This window comes from Hyperolius riggenbachi, chromosome 5, assembly GCF_040937935.1.
Source record: "Hyperolius riggenbachi isolate aHypRig1 chromosome 5, aHypRig1.pri, whole genome shotgun sequence".
Lineage (NCBI taxonomy): Eukaryota > Metazoa > Chordata > Amphibia > Anura > Hyperoliidae > Hyperolius > Hyperolius riggenbachi.
In genome coordinates this window covers 338,784,877-338,804,934 of record NC_090650.1, presented here as the reverse complement: position 1 = coordinate 338,804,934, position 20,058 = coordinate 338,784,877, and the positions used below count along the sequence as shown (strand labels likewise).

Below are 20,058 nucleotides of genomic sequence, written 5' to 3'. Positions count from 1 at the left end.
GAGGTCTGGAGTTTTAGGTGAATTTTATTATTAGCATGAAGTCTTTTGCTGTTTTGAGCAACGTAATTATTTGCTGAAAGTCATACTTTATGACCATTAAACAGAATATGTACTGCACCCTGTCATCATTATCATTTATAATTCCGAGGCCATAAATGAAAATAAAACACACACTGGGTAAGGTATTACAATGTCACCTAGCACAATGCAAGGGATCTTTACGCAGTTGGTAAAAGAATAAAACTGTAGACTAGGAATTAGCAAGCTTCATAAAATACAACTGAACGGCAGTTTGAATGTATTTTATCCTGGTCAAGTCCCTGTCTGTAATGACATATTTCACCTAATAATATCTATAGCACACTTGGGAAGTCATTGCCAAATTACCAAGATAATAGTTACATAAAGCAGCAACAAACACATTGAAGTAAACAATAGTTGAAAGGCAACCATACACTAATAGATAGCTACCAAATACAACCTTCAGATTGATGAAGCAGGTGGTTTCGGCGCACGGCGCTCACTAGGTGCTGCTATAGCAATAGGCGCCGACACTAGGTGCCGCTTTAGCAGTAATACTATAGTGTGTGGGGTGCATAAGGGTAATTTCAATCACTAGACCCAAAATTACATCTTCCTCCAAGTTGCTACAACTCGGAGAGGGAATAGTGCTGCAGCAGCAGCAGGGTGAGCCGTCATTTGGCTCACGCTGCGCCCAGTTCACCGGTGGTGTAGTAATACATACACCAGATTGATTAAATCCTTCCACACACTGTACACAGATTAGCAATAGTTTTCAGCATGAGATGGGCAGCACGGTGGCGTAATGGTTATCACTCTCACCTTGCAGTGCTGAGTCCCCGGTTCGAATCCCAGCCAGGTCAACATCTGCAAGGAGTTTGTATGTTTTCCCCGTGTCTGTGTGGGTTTAACCTGCTGGGCGGTCTGGACGAGCTCAGCTCGTCCAGTACCGCCGGAGCCTGCCGCTCAGGCCCTGCTGGGCCGATTTGGCTCAAATAAAAAGCAGCACATGCAGCCGGCACTTTGCCAGCCGCGTGTGCTACCTGATCGCCGCTGCAGCGTGGCGATCCGCCGCATGCAGCGGCGAAAGAGGGTACCCCCAGCCGCCTGAGCCCAGCGTAGCCAGAACAAAAAGTTCCGGCCAGCGCTAAGGGCTGGATCGGAGGCGGCTGACGTCCATGACGTCACTCCGCTCGTCGCCATGGCGACGAGGTAAGCGAAACACGGAAGGCCGCTCATTGCGGCCTTCCGTGTTACTTCTGGCGCCGGAGGCGATCAGAAGATCGCCTCTGGAGCGCCCTCTAGTGGGCTTTCATGCAGCCAACTTTCAGTTGGCTGCATGAAATAGTTTTTTTTTTATTAAAAAAAAAACCTCCCGCAGCCTCCCTGGCGATTTTAATAGAACGCCAGGGAGGTTAATCCATGCACTCCGGTTTCCTAACACATCCCAAAAACCAACAGATATGTTAATTTGTTTCCCCCTAAAATTGGCCCTAGACTATGATACATGCACTACACGATACATACATAGACATATGACTAAGGTAGGGACTAGATTGTGAGCCCCTCTGAGGGACAGTTAGTGACAAGACTATATACTCTGTACAGCACTGCGTAATATGTCAGCACTATATAAATACTTAAATAAAAAAGATCTATTGAAAATTTGTGGAGCTGCGCACTGCCTGTTGGTGCCACTATGTAAAGTGTACCCCCGGCCCCGGGCTCTGCAGAGTGTTGGCAGTGGAGCTAACTCTCCCCTGTCTGCTGGTGTGATTCTTCCTGTGTCTTCTCCATATGTTGCAGCACTTCTCCCTGTGCTTTGTCTCCCAGGATGCCTATGCCATGTGACAAATGCTAGAGGACAAACACTAGAGGTCTGGCATTTATGCCTCCGGGTATCTAGTGTTTGATCACTAGCATTTGTCACATAACACAGAAGCTGTATGAGAGTAGACACAGAAAGGAGTGTGGCAGCATGGAGAGAAGACACCAGACACGGGAGGAAAAGTGCGAGTTAGCTCCGCTGCCAACACTCTGCACTTTGGACATCTCCAAATGGAACCCTGCCACCGCTGCATTCCCGACCAGCCACCGATGGAGCAATATGTGCCATTTGGCACAATCAACCAATTCTATAAAAAATCATTTGGGCAGCATTTTTCAGCATCTATTTCTACCCTATTCAGTCACAGTGATCAAATCTACTGGACATCGATGGTGAAGTCCAATAAGTACAAAATAAGTGTATTTTAAGTTTTATTGATAAAGTAAAGTTGTGACAGACTTAATACTTGCAATGCTCTCAACCACATCAGTCCTAATTGTATATGGAGGGATCATAATGGGTGAAATTTTATATATATATATATATATATATAATCCATGTAACTATCATACACTTACAGTACAAAAACAGTCAAGGACATTTTTACAGTCGTCAGAGGTTTTTACAGTCATCTGGGGCTTATCAGGTCCAGCACCTGCCAGCAACTTTGTTGTTATGCATCCTCTAGGCACTAGAGGCCACTATGGTGACGCTACTACAGCATATTCTATTGGACAGAGGGAGTAAGCGATGGCTTGTGATGACTTGTATAATAGGGCTGCTTGTTGTTGCTAGAGTTGGGCCGAACCTCCGATTTTAGGTTCGCGAACCGGGTTCGCGAACTTTCGCGGAAGGTTCGGTTCGCGTTAAAGTTCGCGAACCGCAATAGACTTCAATGGGGATGCGAACTTTGAAAAAAAAAAAAAATTATGCTGGCCACAAAAGTGATGGAAAAGATGTTTCAAGGGGTCTAACACCTGGAGGGGGGCATGGCGGAGTGGGATACACGCCAAAAGTCACCGGGAAAAATCTGGATTTGACGCAAAGCAGCGTTTTAAGGGCAGAAATCACATTGAATGCTAAATGACAGGCCTAAAGTGCTTTAAAACATCTTGCATGTGTATACATCAATCAGGGAGTGTAATTAAGGTACTGCTTCACACTGACACACCAAACTCCACTGAACAGAACAGGTATGCAGTGGCGGGTTCACTGAACAGAACAGGTATGCAGTGGCGGGTCCACTGAACAGGTATACAGTGGCGGGTCCACTGAACAGAACAGGTATGCAGTGGCGGGTTCACTAAACAGGTATACAGTGGCGGGTCCACTGAACAGAACAGGTATGCAGTGGTGGGTTCACAGAACAGGTATGCAGTGGCAGGATCAATGAACAGGTATGCAGTGGCAGGATCACTGAACAGGTATGCAGTGGCAGGATCAATGAACAGGTATGCAGTGGCAGGATCAATGAACAGGTATGCAGTGGCAGGATCAATGAACAGGTATGCAGTGGCAGGATCAATGAACAGGTATGCAGTGGCAGGATCAATGAACAGGTATGCAGTGGCAGGATTAATGAACAGGTATGCAGTGGCAGGATCACTGAACAGGTATGCAGTGGCAGGATCAATGAACAGGTATGCAGTGGCAGGATCAATGAACAGGTATGCAGTGGCAGGATCAATGAACAGGTATGCAGTGGCAGGATCAATGAACAGGTATGCAGCCAGGGACAAGCTAAGGCTAACTAATCTTTCCCTATGAGAGACTGCAGTAGCTCGCCCTACTCTAACTAATGCAGGCACACGAGTGGCCACGGCCGCCGCTGCCTGCCTATATAAGGGGGGGTGGGGCTCCAGGGGCTAGTGTAGCCTAATTGGCTACACTGGGCCTGCTGACTGTGATGTAGAGGGTCAAAGTTGACCCTCAGTGCATTATGGGGCGAACCGCAATGGGGCGAACTTTTCCGCAATAAAGTTCGCGTGCGGTACCCGCACGCGAACCACCTAGGTTCGCGCGAACCAGGTTCGCCGGCGAACCGTTCGGCCCAACTCTAGTTGTTGCATGAGAGGTTGAATCTTCCAGATGACTTTGATGAAAATACACACTAAGTCCAAGCTGTCACAATTTGCTGTCTACTGTATTGGTAATTAAGTTGGTATGCCCTGCCCTGAGTCAATTTATTTTTGTTCTTTGGCATATTTATAACAGCAAAACATCTTATTTTAAATCAAATTGGTGTACATTGTATGTATGAGTGAAAGACTGAGCTTCTAAAGTAACGTGACAAAATGAAGAAAACTATAATTAAACATCCCCTTATCTACATTTATTCTAAGTGTGCGTGAATAAGGCTGTTTGAATATTTCCTTTTCTAAATCACACCCTGTTTTTGCTCTTTCCATCAATGTCAATAGACTAGTCAAATTGTGTGCAATGGGAATCATTCTAACAGTAAAAAACAGCTCCTAGCAGAGTCAAAGCTGAATGTATTATTTAAACTTCAGACCATTTGGTACAGCTATAGTTAATATCTTGGCCTTCTGTAACTAAGAGTTATTAATACTAATGTCAAATGCATTTGATATTATACAGATGGCGCAAGATGTTGTTACTAAGTTATTATCTAGGATAAGCTGCAGTGTTAAATTCAGGACTTAAAACTATCACATCAGATTAAACTATTGTAGTGAAATGGTCATGAAATGACAGTATTATGAACATGATAGAATATTGTACTTATTACGGTAATGGACTAGTATACCTATTCTTCTCTGATAGTTGAGAATTAAAGTATTCATTCCATAATACATAGGAGAGTATGCCAGATTGTATTTTATTTGCATGACTTTTACATATGATTGTTTCTTAGTTAGGATGAACAATTAGAATTTATCCAGTGGTATAGCCAAAGTTCAAGGAGAAAGGAAACTGCATCAACAAGTGCATTCCTTGTTCTATGTTAAACTTTGTGTAAATTAGAAGCAATATCTTGGTTATTAAATCTGTTAGCAACCAGCTTGGTGTTCATTAAAAGTGACCTTTATTTGAAAAAGCTACAAAAAGAATAACGGTAACATGTTTAGGACTACTAGCCTGTTGTCAAGTATTAAAGCTCTGTCTCACTGACAGAGGGCTAGCAATCTGAAATGTTACCACCCTTCCTTTGTTGTTACCCTATCTCGCTTGCTAATCATCAACCATAGCTAATATATTCTGTGTTTTTTAAAGTTAATCTGAAAATAAACGTATCAGATAATTGACTTAATGTGTAGTATAGATGGTAAATAGAACATTAGTAACATGGAAATGAGTCTCATATTTCGATTTCACTTTAATGGCTTAATTTTTAAGATTCTCGCAGACTGTCTCCCTTGATGTTTAGAATCCACTCTCTGCGTTTTAAGCTTAAAGAAAAACAGAATGTCCCAGCACTGAAACCTTATTAGAAGCCTTTTCTCACTGTTTTCAGCTGTTAGCCTCTATTTACTTTTTGGGAAACTGGATTCAAATTTGGCAAACTAGCAACGAGCTCTTTTGCATAGATAACAACTCAAGGTTTTTTTTAACTCTTGTTGTACTGGAAAACAGAAAGATTCTATAGTCTAGAGGCACCCTTGCTCCATACATGGTTACAGCACAGGCACTTATTGTTTTACTGATCTGAGGAAGCAGGCAGAGACCCGTGAAACATGTTGTCTTTTTTATAATAGTGCTTGAATAAAAGAAAGCCCCTCCTCTCTTTGTTTTTGTTTTGTTTTGTTTTTCATGTGGAGAGGTAAGATACCTCTTATTATTTTTTTCGTATACAAATCTTATACCTCTTTTGGATTTTTGGGCACCTCTACCTCCCCACTGTGTTTGTAAAATACACCTCTTCTGGAGGTGTCTTTTAGCCTTTGGTGTAGTGCCATCCACAACTGCAAAGCATTCAAGGAGTTCCAGCAGGACCTGGACCACCAAGTGGGGATGGTTATTTACCCGCAGGCCATATACGGTGGTTGCAGGGACTGCAAACCACCTTTGTGAGTATAATCACTCTAAAATTTAGAGCACCATCTTTTACTCCATGATACTGCAGCATTTGGCTTCCTTCCTAATCTCACCCTATCACATAGGTGACCGTGGATCCTCCTTTGAAGGAAATCCACAGTGACTTCTACTACCCTACATTAAAATGCTGCTGATTTCCTTAGCACTTCATGTAATTTAAGTCTTACAGGAAAAAACATTTTACAAATATCAGCTCATTTATTTATTCATTAGTTGGGCACTCTGCCAATATTGAGTTTGAGCTTTCTGGTTCTTACTAAGCTGTTAGATGATAGTTTTAGACTTTAAAGTATACTTACCAACAAAATTCTACTACGATAATCCTGTACTAAATATTACTTTAAATGCTGACTATACTAAATGAAGTTCTTTCATTTTAAATATTTGGAACTGTGTATGGTAGTTTTATGTTCCGTGTAAAAAATGGCAGCAACTCTGCTTGGAGTTATCCAATAGCAGCTGATCTTATTAATGTATCTTGGTTTCATACATTGGGTCCATTAGTGGGAGTGCTCTTCACAAGCGATGAAGAGCAATGGGGTCTTCCAAAAACTTTTGTCTGACACTAGACCTTGGTTATGTTTTTATAATTCATGAAACTGGGTCATCTATTTTATTATGTCAAAGATCCAGCAGCTTTTTATATAAATATATTTTTACTTACATAAAATGAGATTTAGCATTGTCTTTGCTGTTCAAATTGTGGTTAAAATCTGGAAGCATCTTATTTAAATTCTACTTGCAATAAGCTGCAAAATATGGCAAGCATTAGGAGGTTACCCAGAACTCTGGCAAAGAAATACACATTAACTGATGCGATGTAAATCAAAAGCTGCTTTGTAAATCAGATATTATTTAAATAAATGCTTTGTATTTACTTTTATCCCTTAAAAGCACCACATGGCTACATTATCAAATCCACAAACTGTTCATCAATTTAAAATATATCGTTACTATTCCCTCAGGCTGCCGAGATTGAAGTGGATGAAAACGGAACTTTAGACTTGAGCATGAAAAAGAATCGACTGAGTGACAAAACTAATAGCCTAGGCTCTTCCAACCCCGTTGCTTCAACGCCATCTTCTTCGCCATTTAAAACCAGTAGCCTGTTTGTCAATGCTGCCTTCTACAAAGCCCTTTGTGAAAAGGAAGGTTGGGATGCGCCAATCAACTACAGCAAAGAGCACGGCAAAATCGATGAGGACATCGAGGTAATTTGGGGCTAATTAATGCGATCCTCCTAAAAGTACCATTCTGTCTAATTGACTTGTAACATTTCAAAAACCGTTTAATATAGCACAAATAATATACCATTGTTATGCAAAAAAAAATCAAACGAGAAGTAAATAACCTTCATAAGAACTAAATGACAGCATATGACAGCTAAATAACAATTTTTGTCCAACGTTAAATGCCATCTACTGTATGACAAACGGCACCATGGCATTCAGGATCAGGGAGCCTTTTGTTAAACCTAAAATCGAAGCGGAAGAATGTTGTAATCATCCTGTTAGTACAACATCTTCCTCTATAATAGACCATCTTAGATTCAACCCAGTGATCAGTGCAACATGATAGTTAATCATTTGACCAGAAACATTTTTCATGTATCTGCATCCGTATATTATGAGTTATGATTACCAATGAACAATAAAAAAAATGACTGTTTGTCTCATATCATAATATCCTGACTACTTTTGGGCCACATTATAATCTCCAGACTATATTTACTTTTATTTAGCTTTTTTTCACACTATTATGTCGCATTCACAGTACAAAGTGTGAATGCATAGCACATGCATGGTATGCACAAACATACATGTAACTGTTGAAGGAATGCAATAGTATAACCACTTGCGCGCTAGCTGTCTCTGGCCCTTTAAGGAACAGAGACTGCTGGTGTATAAAATGGGGCTTACCAATGTCACACCTCATGGACCTGTTGCTCTCACCATTTGCACCTCTCTCCTGTTGCTGAACCCCACTCGCTCTGCCATCGCTGTGACAGCAGAGCCAATGTGTCAGTCAGGAGCCGATGTGATTGGCTCACAGTGATCACAGGTTCAGGAGCCAATGAAATCAGCTCTTGACTGGCTCATGGAGCTCTACTGTCATATCAACAGTAGAGTTGGGCCGAACAGTTCGCCTGGCGAACCTCTCTGGGCCTCTTACTACTTCCGGGTCGCAATGACCCGGAGTAGTACGCCTGCGCTGCCCGGCGGAGCGCGTCCTAGATCGCGCTCCTGTTGCCGGGCGCTCTCTGCGCATGAGCGTGACGTCACTCATGACGTCACGCACATGCGCAGAGAGTGCCCGGCAACGGGAGCGCGATCTAGGACGCGCTCCGCCGGGCAGCGCAGGCGTACTACTCCGGGTCATTGCGACCCGGAAGTAGTAAGAGGCCCATGAATTTAGAGATGTTCGCCGGCGAACGGTTCGGGAACCGTTCGCCACATCTCTAATCAACAGCAGGGCAAGTGGGCTGTAGTGTCGGAAAAGTGGCGCGATTGGCGGTAGCGTGCGGCGCCTAATTGAAATCTATCCCATGGCAGGGATAAAAGGTCTCAAACAGGGCATAGATTTCACTTAGTTTGGTCTGGAAGCAGTTTCATTTTTTCTGTGCATAAAAAAAAAAAAAGATGTGAAAGAGCCCATTGATTAACATCTGAGCAGTCTTATGGCTCATACACACGGGTTACAACTGTCGCCGCAACCACGTGGCACGCGCGTGTTGCGGCGACAGGTCCCCCGTGTGTATAATGCGTGCGCCACAAACCGTCGCTAGTCAGAGCTGTCGCCAGGCGATTGGCGTGGCCAATCGCCGGCAACAGCTGTCGCCGCAACTGTCGCTAGTCCGCCACGCGTACTGCGTGTGTATGCGGACTAGCGACAGCAACCCATAGACCATGGACGGAGCTTCCGGCGGGGGGGAGGAACATTCGGCGACAGCTTCCGCCACATCTCTGTCCCTCTGTGCGCTGTGTGTATGGCTGCTGCACAGAAGGACCTGGCGACGAGCTGTCGCGCACACGTCCCCAGTGTGCTAGCGACAAGCTACAGGGGTACCCCGTGTGTACCCAGCTTTACTGTATGTGATTCACCACCCCCATGGGCCTCTTACTTATGAGGCACCTAATCCACCCTCACTGTTTTAGCATTTCCACCCCATCCTCTGCACCAATTGGAGGGTGGGTATGAAAATACAAGGTTGCAAACAGATGGCCTCATCAGACAAAGGGAGAGTGCCAGGGGAAACACATCATAAATGGACAGCTGTGGTGGGCATAAGAAGATGCCTGAAAAAAACATTGGTTTGGCCAGTGTGCACTTTGTATATAAACATTAGTCCTCCCAGTGTCAGGCTCATTACTGTGAATGTATACATATCGAGTAAGGCAAAGTTTCCACCACTGCAATTGCTATTAATATCCCTACATGCAAATTCGGATGGGGAAATGCAGCCTATTGAACTCAGTAGGCTGCCTTCGAATTCACGTGTAGGCAGAAAATCAGAAAAATAGCCGGCAGCATAAAATCACATTATGAGGCGCACTCACATCTCACCAAGTGCAGCAATGCTTTTCGTAGAAGTGAGCCAACACAGTGGATACTTTGAATAAATAAGACATTTATATCCACTTTTAGCCTGTATGGATAACTGCACATCTGCAGGGAAACATAGTTTCAAGGCATTAATAAAACTGAAAAGGTCAGCTCCAAAATTATATTTTACAAACTAATCAACATGGTTGCTTTTATATTTGAATTCTGTGAGGCAGAAAGCTGGTAACCATAGGTGGGTTCAAGCAGAAATAGACAACAAGGGAAGATGAGCAGGCTAGGCCTGGTAATCAAGGTTAGCAACAGGCTATAAAGCAGGAACATGTTTACAGGATATCATCACAAACTGTGTGAGCAATCAGCCCCAGGTGCCAACACAAGTATGTAAGTACCTGCCCTTGTTCATGCTCTCAGAAGCTTCGCTCAGGAACATATATATGCACGGTGTGCACAGACCCCAATATGCATGCCTTCACACTAAGATCTTGAGCACTAGAGGAAGTTATGAGTTTCTTGTACATAATAACCTTGCTCTGCAAAGGGGGAAGGCTATAGTGCCTTCCCTTTGCAGGGTACCACCAATCTTGTAGACCCTGTGCCAATAGCTCAGGGTGTAGTTCCCCACACTCATAGGCTCTGAATAAATAAATCTAATATGCAAGTCTTAAAACATAGAGATCCATCCATGAGATACCATCCAAGTCCAAAGACAAGACAGTGATGCAGCATGGGGAACAAGACTGTGCACATAACAAGGCAATGGCTGATTATGTGCAAGGACATAGAGACTTTGGGTGCAGATAATCTGGAGAGGCGAGGGGAGCTATGTGACACAAATGGCACCTTATATTTCCAGCTATGTACTGGGGACAGGGATATAAAACCTCATTCTATTCTACTCCTTTTGAAAGACAACTATCACAAAAAAATTGTAAAATGTAAAATACGCATGTGTAGGAAACACGTTTCGAATTTTTTCCTAGGTTGCTGTCACTTACAAAAACTTTTAAATTCTTACAGATCTGACAGGTTTTGGACTAGTCCATCTCCTCAAAGGGGATTCTCAGTATTTTCTTTGTTCTTTACAAAAGCACTCACTGGAAAGGGTTTATACAAAGACCCCGGCTGGCCTCCGTACTTGCTTGCATACTATTTTGGCAGTTGGACTAAGCAACTTCTGTTAAGGAAGTACTTTTAAATATAAAATTAAACCCTACAATGAGGAGATGGACTAGTCCAAAACCTGTTAGTACTGTTAGATTTTTACAATATATTGTAAGTGACAGTGACATAGGAAAACAAAATTAAAGTGTATCTTTCTCTGGAACAAATGTCCATTTTGTACACATGCATTTTAAATTTTACCTTTTTTTGTGATATTGGTCCTTAAAGGGATGTAATGACTGCTTAATCAAAAACTTTGTGGAAGTTAAAGTCATATTTGTGTTTTTTAAACAATTCACGAATCAACTGTTCCACTTGAAGATATATTGCAAAGTGGTGCATACTAAGACACATTTGCTTAGCCTCCCCTGCTTACTACAACAGATCATTTCATCTCATTTGGATCTTTTATTATTTTTTTCTCAGTTTGTTTTCTAGCAAATCGTAGACAATGGTATTTTTATTATATGTGGTCTTTTGCTCGTTGCACCAGTTCATGCACACAACAGTTGCTTAATTTGGGTGGCAATTTACAGAAAATATTGTCTATATGTCTCCATGAAATAGCCTGTCCAGATGCCCTCTAACAAACAACAACAAAAAAGGATGAGTTTGGACATGGCTCAAATTCTCTACAAAATCCTTGATAAATAAATAGGGCTGTTAGTTTAGTTCAAACTGTCAGTTCTCCAACAATTTCAAGGCCTAAAAAAATGTCTAAAGTGCCAGATGCCATTATGTGTTATTCATTTTAGCACTATGTTCTGGTCTTTTCTGGAATCACTATAAACTTCCATCTGCATATTAATGGATTTAGCGTATTCCTCCCTCTCTGCTTCTTTTTGAATCACCATCAGGCATGCAAACACAATACACCTACAAAATGTCATCTTTATCACAGTTATTTAAAGGACATATTACAAGGAATAAATAAAAGATTACCCTATAATTGCAATTGTGCTTAAATGGTTACAAGGAAATGAAAAAAAAATACAAAGTTTTATGGATTATAATATATAATCTACTAAAATTCTGCCAATTCTGCACAAGTGAATCAAACATTACAATGTGCTTTTATTTCAGTCTTTAATTTCTTTTTATTCAAATTCACCCTGAAGATGTCTACACTGATGCCCTCTTCCCAAACACTACACCTAAAAAATAAGGTGGCCATACACAGTTTATTTGTATTTATTTTTTTATTAATTTATTTCATAGATTGACTTCATAGAATTTTACTACATGCCTGTATTGACATTTATCGAATATTTTACAAAACTGATTAAGTTTTATTAATCAAAATAAAAGTTTAATTAGATTTTTTTTAATACAAGCAAATATTTTAGCAATTATTTTTATTGACTAAACTCAAGTATTGGGCAATTCTCTCAAGTAACATATTGCCGCTTTAAGATTTGCAGCTGTGAGTTTTAGTGATTTAATTAAAAAAATCTATTTTATGCATATGTTTAGGAGTTATTTAATCTATGCTTTATGGTATCATTTAAGGCTCGGTTCACATGTCTGTTCCCCTGCATTTTGAGGGACTGTTCATGAGGCTTAAAAAGGATGGGTGAAGGACTGCAATGATGATTTTCTGTGGGTCAGTTCACATTGACCCATTCCATTTAATTAATAGCATACCTCCCCTCTTGAGTGGCAGTAGACTCAGCAACGGACCCTGCCAAGGATGACAGCCCATCCATCAAAATGGATGTGGTATGGTCTGGTAAAGTATGAGCTTGGCTTTAAAGGGGGAGCATAGTACAGGGTACCATAGTCCTTCTCCTCTAAGGTCAGTAATGTAGGCCTTGACTTCCTGCCTTCATAATAAATACACTTACCAGTGACACAATGTGGATGTTGTAACCTAACACAGACTGGTCACATCTATGTGCCAGTCAGTGTTGACAATGAAACTCAAAATGGGTTTTATCTGCACTGACAGATGTATAGCCACCGAAGATAAATTCTGGTTGTGTTTCTGAATAAAAGGACAAATAGGCATTAGGAAGCAGTAATCATGCTTCAAAGAGAGAACTGTTAGGCCTATGTTTTAACACTTAATTCAAAATCCCCCCCCCCCCCCATACGTCCACAACAAACTAAACTGGGAACATTTTGGAGTGTTTAAAAAGCAGTTTGTTGTGCAATACACTATCTTATTCCTTCTAATAATTCCCTTCTAGAAATGTGTGCCTGCATTAATGGAAGCAGATAATCTCTGCTCTCACTAGTTCAGTTGTGCATGTACCATGGTGTTGCAGTGGATAGCACTCTAGCCTTGCAGTGCTGGGGTCCCTAATTTAAATCTGGGACAGGGCATTATTTGTATAAGGTTTGTATCTTGCCCCTGCATTTGCGTCAATTAACTCCAGGCACTTTGGTTTTCCCCAACGTCCCAAAGACATACTGATAAGTGAATTGGCTAGCCCTAAATTTGGCCTTAGACTATAATGACAATATGACGATAGTAGGGATTAGAGTGTAAGCCCCTCTGAGGGACAGTTAAGAGACAAGACAATATACTCTGTACAGCGCTGCTGAAGATGTCAGTGGTATATGAAAGCAAAATAAATAAAAATAAACTGAAAAATGCCCCGCACCATTACTTCATAATTTCTCTAAAAAAACCATTTACAAGAAGTAACATACTTTAACCACTTAAGGACCAGGCCTTTCTGCAGTGATCGGTGCTGCGTGGGCTCTCCAGCCCGCAGCACCGATCAGGATTCAGCCTTGGCGATCAGACTTCCCCCCTTTTTTCCCCACTAGGGGGATGTCCTGCTGGGGGGGTCTGATCGCCGCCGGCTGTTTTTGATCTGCGGGGGGGGGGGCTCTTCAAAGCCCCCCTCCCCAGCGTTTTCGGCGCTCCCTGATTCCCCTTACCTCCCTCTCCGTCCTGCGCATTGAAGGATAGGCTTCAGCCTATCATATGCCGGCGATCCCCGGTCAATCAGAGGCCGGGGATTGCCGATCTACGTCACGGCGCTGCTGCGCAGCAGCGCCGTGTCATGTAAACAGCGGGGATTTCTTCCCCGGATGTTTACATTATGCGTGCAAGCCGCGATCGGCGGCTCGCACACTGTTCACGGAGGCAGTCTCCGTCTAGCATGGAGCGGCCGTTTCCATGCTATACCACTAACGACCCGCCGACGCCTATGGGCGTTAGGCGGTCGTTAAGTGGTTAATAGGCCAACAGTGTAACATTAAAGTGGCACATCCTATATTGAAAATGCACTAGTTAACCTAACTGGTTTCCTCACTCAGAAAAGCCTATTGGAGTTGAACCTCTGGTAGTTTTGCAGGATTTCAAATTAGCAGTTATCATAGGCTTCAAGCAACTCCTTAGGCTGCCAGTTATTGCACTGCCTTAGAGCTAAAGTCATTAGGTGATGTTAAAGAGAAATCGTAACCAAGAATTGAACTTCATCCCAATCAGTAGCTGATACCCTCTTTCCTATGAGAAATCAATTCCTTTTCTTAAACGGATCATCAGGGGGCGCTGTATGGCTGATTTTGTGGTGAAACTCCTCCCAAATGATGTCAGCGCCTCACAGCTCCGAGGTACTGACATCACACTGTGGCAGCCTTGTTGCATTGTGGGAAATTACAGCTGTTTACAACTGCCAAAAAAGCAAGCAGCATCTCCTTCCAGTGACATCACTTGCCAGCAGTAAAAATGTTACCATGTGATAAAATTCAGAACGTAAATCAGGGAGAGAAAAGATTTTACAATGAGCAAACACTGACTAAATCATTTATACACAATTATTGTAAAAATTAAGCACTTGCTTATTACATTATTTTCACTGGAGTTCCTCTTTAATGTTGTAGTGCTGTATAGTAGCCATGAGCAGGTATCTAATTTTTGCACAGAACTCAGTCCTCAGCACCTAGCTATACAATAGCTTAGTGCTGGCACTTAAATCATACTGGGATTTATGTTGGGGGAGCAAAGTGGTAAAATTAGGGGTTAGGGGAAGTGAAGGGCTCCCATTAAAGTGAAACCAAGGTGAGAGTGATATGGAGGCTGCCATGTTTATTTCCTTTTAAATAATACAAGTTGCCTGGCAGCCCTGCTGATCTATTTGGCTGCAGAAGTGTCTGAATCACACCATAAACAAGCATGCAGTTAATCTTGTCAGATCTGACAATAGTGTCAGAAACCCTGTTCTGCTGCATGCTTGTTCAGGGTCTGTGGCTGAAAGTATTAGAGACAGAGGATCTGCAGTGTGGGCAGGCAACTGGTATTGTTTAAAAGGAAATAAATATGGAAGCCTCCATATCTCTTGCACCTCGGGTTCACTTTAAAGAGGAACCGTAACCAAGAATTGAACTTCATCCCAATCAGTAGCTGATACCCCCTTTCCCATGAGAAATCTATTCCTTTTGTCAAACGGATCATCAAGGGGCTCTGTATAGCTGATTTTGTGTTGAAACCCCTCCCACAGTGTGATGTCAGCGCCTCACAGCTCTGAGGTCCTGACATCAGGGCTGTTGCATTGTGGGAAATAATAGCTGTTTCCAACTGTCAAAAAAGCAAGCAGCATCTCCTCCCAGTGACATCACCTGCCAGCAGAAAAAATGTCACCATGTGATGAATGTCAAAATGTTAATAAGGGAGAGGAAAGATTTTACAATGAGCAAACACTGCCTAAATAATTTATACATAATTATTGTAAAAATTAAGCAAAACATTTTTTATTACATTATTTTCACTGGAGTTCCTCTTTATGAACAGATAATTGATGGGGGAAGAATCACCAGAAACATTGATAAACGCACCATCACAAAACTGAGACTATAATGTCAGTAGCAACATTATACTGTATCTAAATGTGGTCTTCTCATTTTTAAAAACATCCTTCAGGTTGCTTTTAATCAATTTCCTTATCTCACTAACTTGTATAAGGAGTGAATCCTTTGGGAATAGTTCAGTGTCCATAATTGTATATTTACTGGCCTCACGTGTGCTCTTCTTCTATATAAGGCCAGAATAACATTTACATCTATAACACACTATTAATTTTATAAAGATCAAACTATCTAATATATGGAAACCATTTATTTTGGTCTGTCACATAAGACTGAAGATAATACACAATAACAGGCTTAGAACATCATTGCTCTTGCCAGATTAATAGAACAGAAAAACATGAGTAAAAGGTAGTCATGTTTTCCATGCATGCATGATGAATTCTTATGTTACAGTAAGCAATGAAGCCCACATAATTAAGTGATGTATGACAGTCAGTACACCAACTGATCATGTCATCCTTTTCAAATATTGAAGGATTTGGACATCTGGTCCACATTTTAATGTACTAGTTAAGGGTGACATATCTTTGAAAAATTATATTTCCCATATCTGATATACAAAAAAAAAAAAAAAGAGAAAAGTACTTAGCTTTGAAATAGTTTGTACACTCTAGTTTCCAGTATATGTCCCTATATGTTATTTTTTATTTGGACAAACTACACTCATATTACCTACACTTAAAGACGTGTTCTACTTTAAACACAATTAGTTCCTGTTTCAGACCTTTACAGTAGCACAAGGTGCATGCTTGTCAGGCAGTTCAGCCCCGGGTTCCGGTCACAAGTGACATTCAGCTGCGATTACATACAGGAAAGTAGCAGTGTTTGGTAACACCACGCGTATCACATTTGCCACACAGTGGCATTACCTGGTGGCCAAAAATATCTCAAGTGACATTTGAGGATGGCAGCCACCACAACTCAACATGGGGGACGTCTGTCCACCGCCTGTGCCGAGTGCTAGCTAGCACCCAGCCAGTGAAGGAGCAGCTGATAAGCGTCAAATTCCCCACTTTCAGCTGTTAGTGGAAAAGAGGCCTAAAGCCATCAAAATATTTCCTCATGAGAAAAAATGTACTTCATTAGTCAGCATTGTATAAGTTGTTAATACTAGTTATAAAATTTACATATTGCAAGCTGAATCTCATTTTTCAATTCCTGCTCATAGGTGAGCAGATGTCCTACTCAAAAAGGCAGGCAGTGAAATACTTACCCCCCAAAAAATCCCAATTTTCCTCTTCATAGTTAAGTTTTTTCCTCTAAATTTGTTCTAGGGGTTCAGAAAAAATTACACTGCATATATACAGTATATATACATACATATATATATATAGCCTTTATACTAAAATGGAAAGTTAAATGCAAACAATATTTGAGAATGAAAATTTCCAGGATAGTTTTTGTTGTCACCTCGGTCAAGGTGGAAGTCCGATGACCACCTCCATAACACACCATCCTCTTCTTTTCTGCTTGCTAGATGACATTTGCTGAAATAAATGAATAAATGTATAACTGAACAAAAAATGTAAGACTGAGAATAAAACTGAAGATTCCCATCAACCCTTGTGACATAGTTTTATCATTTTACCTTCTGCTTGGGGTAATGGTCTTCTTCTTCTGGATCAATGATCCGTGTAATGACCGCATTCAACTGGTTGACAATAGGTACTGCTGTGGACTGTAGTTAGAGATTATGGATAAAACTGTGAGTGGTGCGAGAAATAGCTAGGACCGACAATGCACAGCAATGACCTCCTCACTTAGGTTCAACCGGAACTGGAAAATAAGGTGTCTAGGTCCACATTTACATTATCAGAATACGGTAAAGAAAAGCTATAACCAATAACATCGAATTGGCTAGAATCGTAAAATGACAATTCTCTCCTTCGGTGCCACCATATAACAACTGAGGAAGACTACAGGAAAGAGGCGGGGCAAACAGGAGAGGGAGAATACTACTGCAATAAAATGAACTTTTATTTGCATCAAAACAGATTTATAAAGCCATGTTTATATAAACATACATCTTTGTTGTGAGAGGGTTGTTTGACTGATGTGCTACTTTAATGTATGTGTTTATATGTACATGGTTTCAAAAATCAATTTTTTTTATACAGATAAAAGTATATTTGATTGCAAAAGTATTTTCATTCTTCTGTTTGCCCCGCCTCTTTCCTATACTCACATTTACATTAGCCACATGGAAGTCAGTATCATGGATAGCACATTTAAAATGCAGTACCTATCTTATATTAAGTCTCTGTTTTGGTTTATTTTTAGTCTTCTTCACCCTCTTGCTGCAGCTGTTAGCCACTTGTACCGGCATCCACAGGAGGGAATGTGGGTGACGGGATGGGTGCACAATGCTGTGTGGCTGCTGAATATGAGCATGGAAATTTGAAGGAGGTAATCAAAAGCCTGAACTGCCAGGCAGCTTAATTAACCTACAGCTGCATACATTTTGCAGTTGGTGGTTAATGGATCAGCAGTTCAGGATTCTAATTAGCCTCTGTAGATTTCCATTTCCTGGTCATTGTAAATTTGCGTACAAGGTGACTTTTTCGCTCAGCTCTAGTGGCTGTACTACATCTGGTAGACTGCGCTGCAGAATATGTGCTGTGCTGTAACGTGTCCTAATCCCACATCTCTCCATGAAGGTTGAGTTAATAACTTAGTAAGTATCTCTTTACCTCTGGTTGTCAAAATTATCCTCTCCAATGTTGTTCTCTCGCAATGTGCCCTGGAAGGGATTTTGGGACAGGAGCTGTGAGTCCTTGAGCTATATTTGAAAGAGAGAAGGCATCATGTCTCAGGCTCCCAGAACTCCAATGAGTTCTGGGTCACCATGAGCTTGCTGGTTAGTCTGTACGTCTCAGGCTCACACAGGGCACCATGACCCCTAAATGCATTGTTGAACAGGACAGAAGAAAAAAAGTACTGGAAGACAAGCTATATCAGGATCACTTGTAAACATTCTTTAGCCTGGTAGAAACTTTTCTGTGGGTGAATCAGGAATAACAGTAGAAAACAGGGACATAATTTCAACTGGCAAAATTAGTTTTTTGCCTGGAGCTACCCTTTAAATAAATACCCCTTCAGAGATTTATTCACTTTAAAGTTCCTCAACAACCAAGGAACTTCTGTCGTTGATGAGAGTTACAAGCGTTAAGTGGAATGTATCCGGTAAATACTAATTTTGAGGCCTAGTTACTCATTAACGCCATGACAAAAAGCACACAGCAATTAGATCCCCAAAGTAACATTTGCTTAGAATTTAACTTTAAAGGACAAAAGTTATTTATGCCCTATACCTTTGTTTTAATTTTGAATCATTAAAAAACACCCACTCAACCCACAAAACAACAGATGGCTGACTTTGCCTTCTTATTGATAAATAACCAGAAAGGTCAGCGCAGAGATAAAGGCTTGTTTTTAAGCTTACATAGTGTGGCAATAAAGGACAGCTTTTGTTATATTTAAATTGGAATACAAGAAAAAAATACTGGATAACGCTCTGCATCATTTCTCATGGTGCTATGAGTACACTGTAAATAAAGCCATTATTGCATTTGCATTTTCTAGATTTATGTGCCACTAAAATGGTGAGATGTCCTTCTGTTTAGTGTTAGTGGAGTAAGTTTGAGTGAATGTTTTCTTTCATACTTAATTTCTTTTTCTGCATACCTGTAGAAAGTCAAGACTTCAATTTCAAATTATGTCTAAAATGGTACTTACAGTATAACAACCAATTTCACTGATATGACAAACTATGAAATGTTGACAAATCAGTACCTGAGATATATACATATGTCCAGGTACACTTGTCAAAAGTGTACTCTCTAATTATCATCTTCAATGTTTTGTCAGCTGTTATCCTGGGAACTCACAATGCAATTTCCCATCCGATTGGTGAGAACTGGACGATTATTTCTGACATGGCCAGGCTGTTTACAATCGAGAAAGGGAGTGGTTTTGCAAAGTTATCATCGGAAAACTGATCCCTTAATCGATCGGGAGCAATTTGGACATGTACACAAGCTACAACTTCCTGTCTGATCACCCGTTGATCAGATGGGAAATTGCATTGTTTGTTCCCAGCATTACACTTAAGTTAAAAAAAAACGCAAAATTTAACGTTTTGGTTAAAACCTGTGCGACAACCTCTAGATGGGCTGTGAGTGTAAATTAGAGCTTTTACAAAATATCTGTGCAAGCTCAGAAGACATGCAAGCTTCTTGCAAACAGTGCCTTGGCCAGGATTTAAACCTAGGAGGACACTAACTTTGTAAGGTGGAGGTGCTAGCTGCTCAGGCATTATGCCATCCATTTCTGGTATCTTTTCCTCTAGTCTTCTTTACTTTCACCACATTTCTGGAGTCGCCACACTGAGTACCTCACCTTAGGACTGGACTTATTGCCGTAGCTAGCAGCACTATAAGCCACATAAGCACCAATGAAAAGATTGAGGTAAGGGCACTAAAATATCATGCAATACATATGATAAAAAAAAACGCTGCTGCAGTGGTTAATATAAAACACAAAGTAAACGGTATTGGCATTTTAAATGTAGTATATATGCAATGCATCCTGGCTAGCATTTAAGCATT

At 41.1% G+C, this 20,058-nt stretch overlaps 1 protein-coding gene across 8 annotated transcripts in view; it reads left to right on the top strand.

Annotated features, from left to right (window-relative positions):
• ST18 (ST18 C2H2C-type zinc finger transcription factor) overlaps positions 1 to 20,058 on the top strand; it is a 336,354-nt gene that overhangs the window by 232,720 nt on the left and 83,576 nt on the right. For all 8 annotated transcript variants that reach the window (XM_068234755.1, XM_068234752.1, XM_068234754.1 and 5 more), the window contains one exon: positions 6,871 to 7,116. In XM_068234755.1, the coding sequence (XP_068090856.1) occupies positions 6,871 to 7,116 (246 nt within the window). The remainder of the gene's footprint in view (positions 1 to 6,870; positions 7,117 to 20,058) is intronic.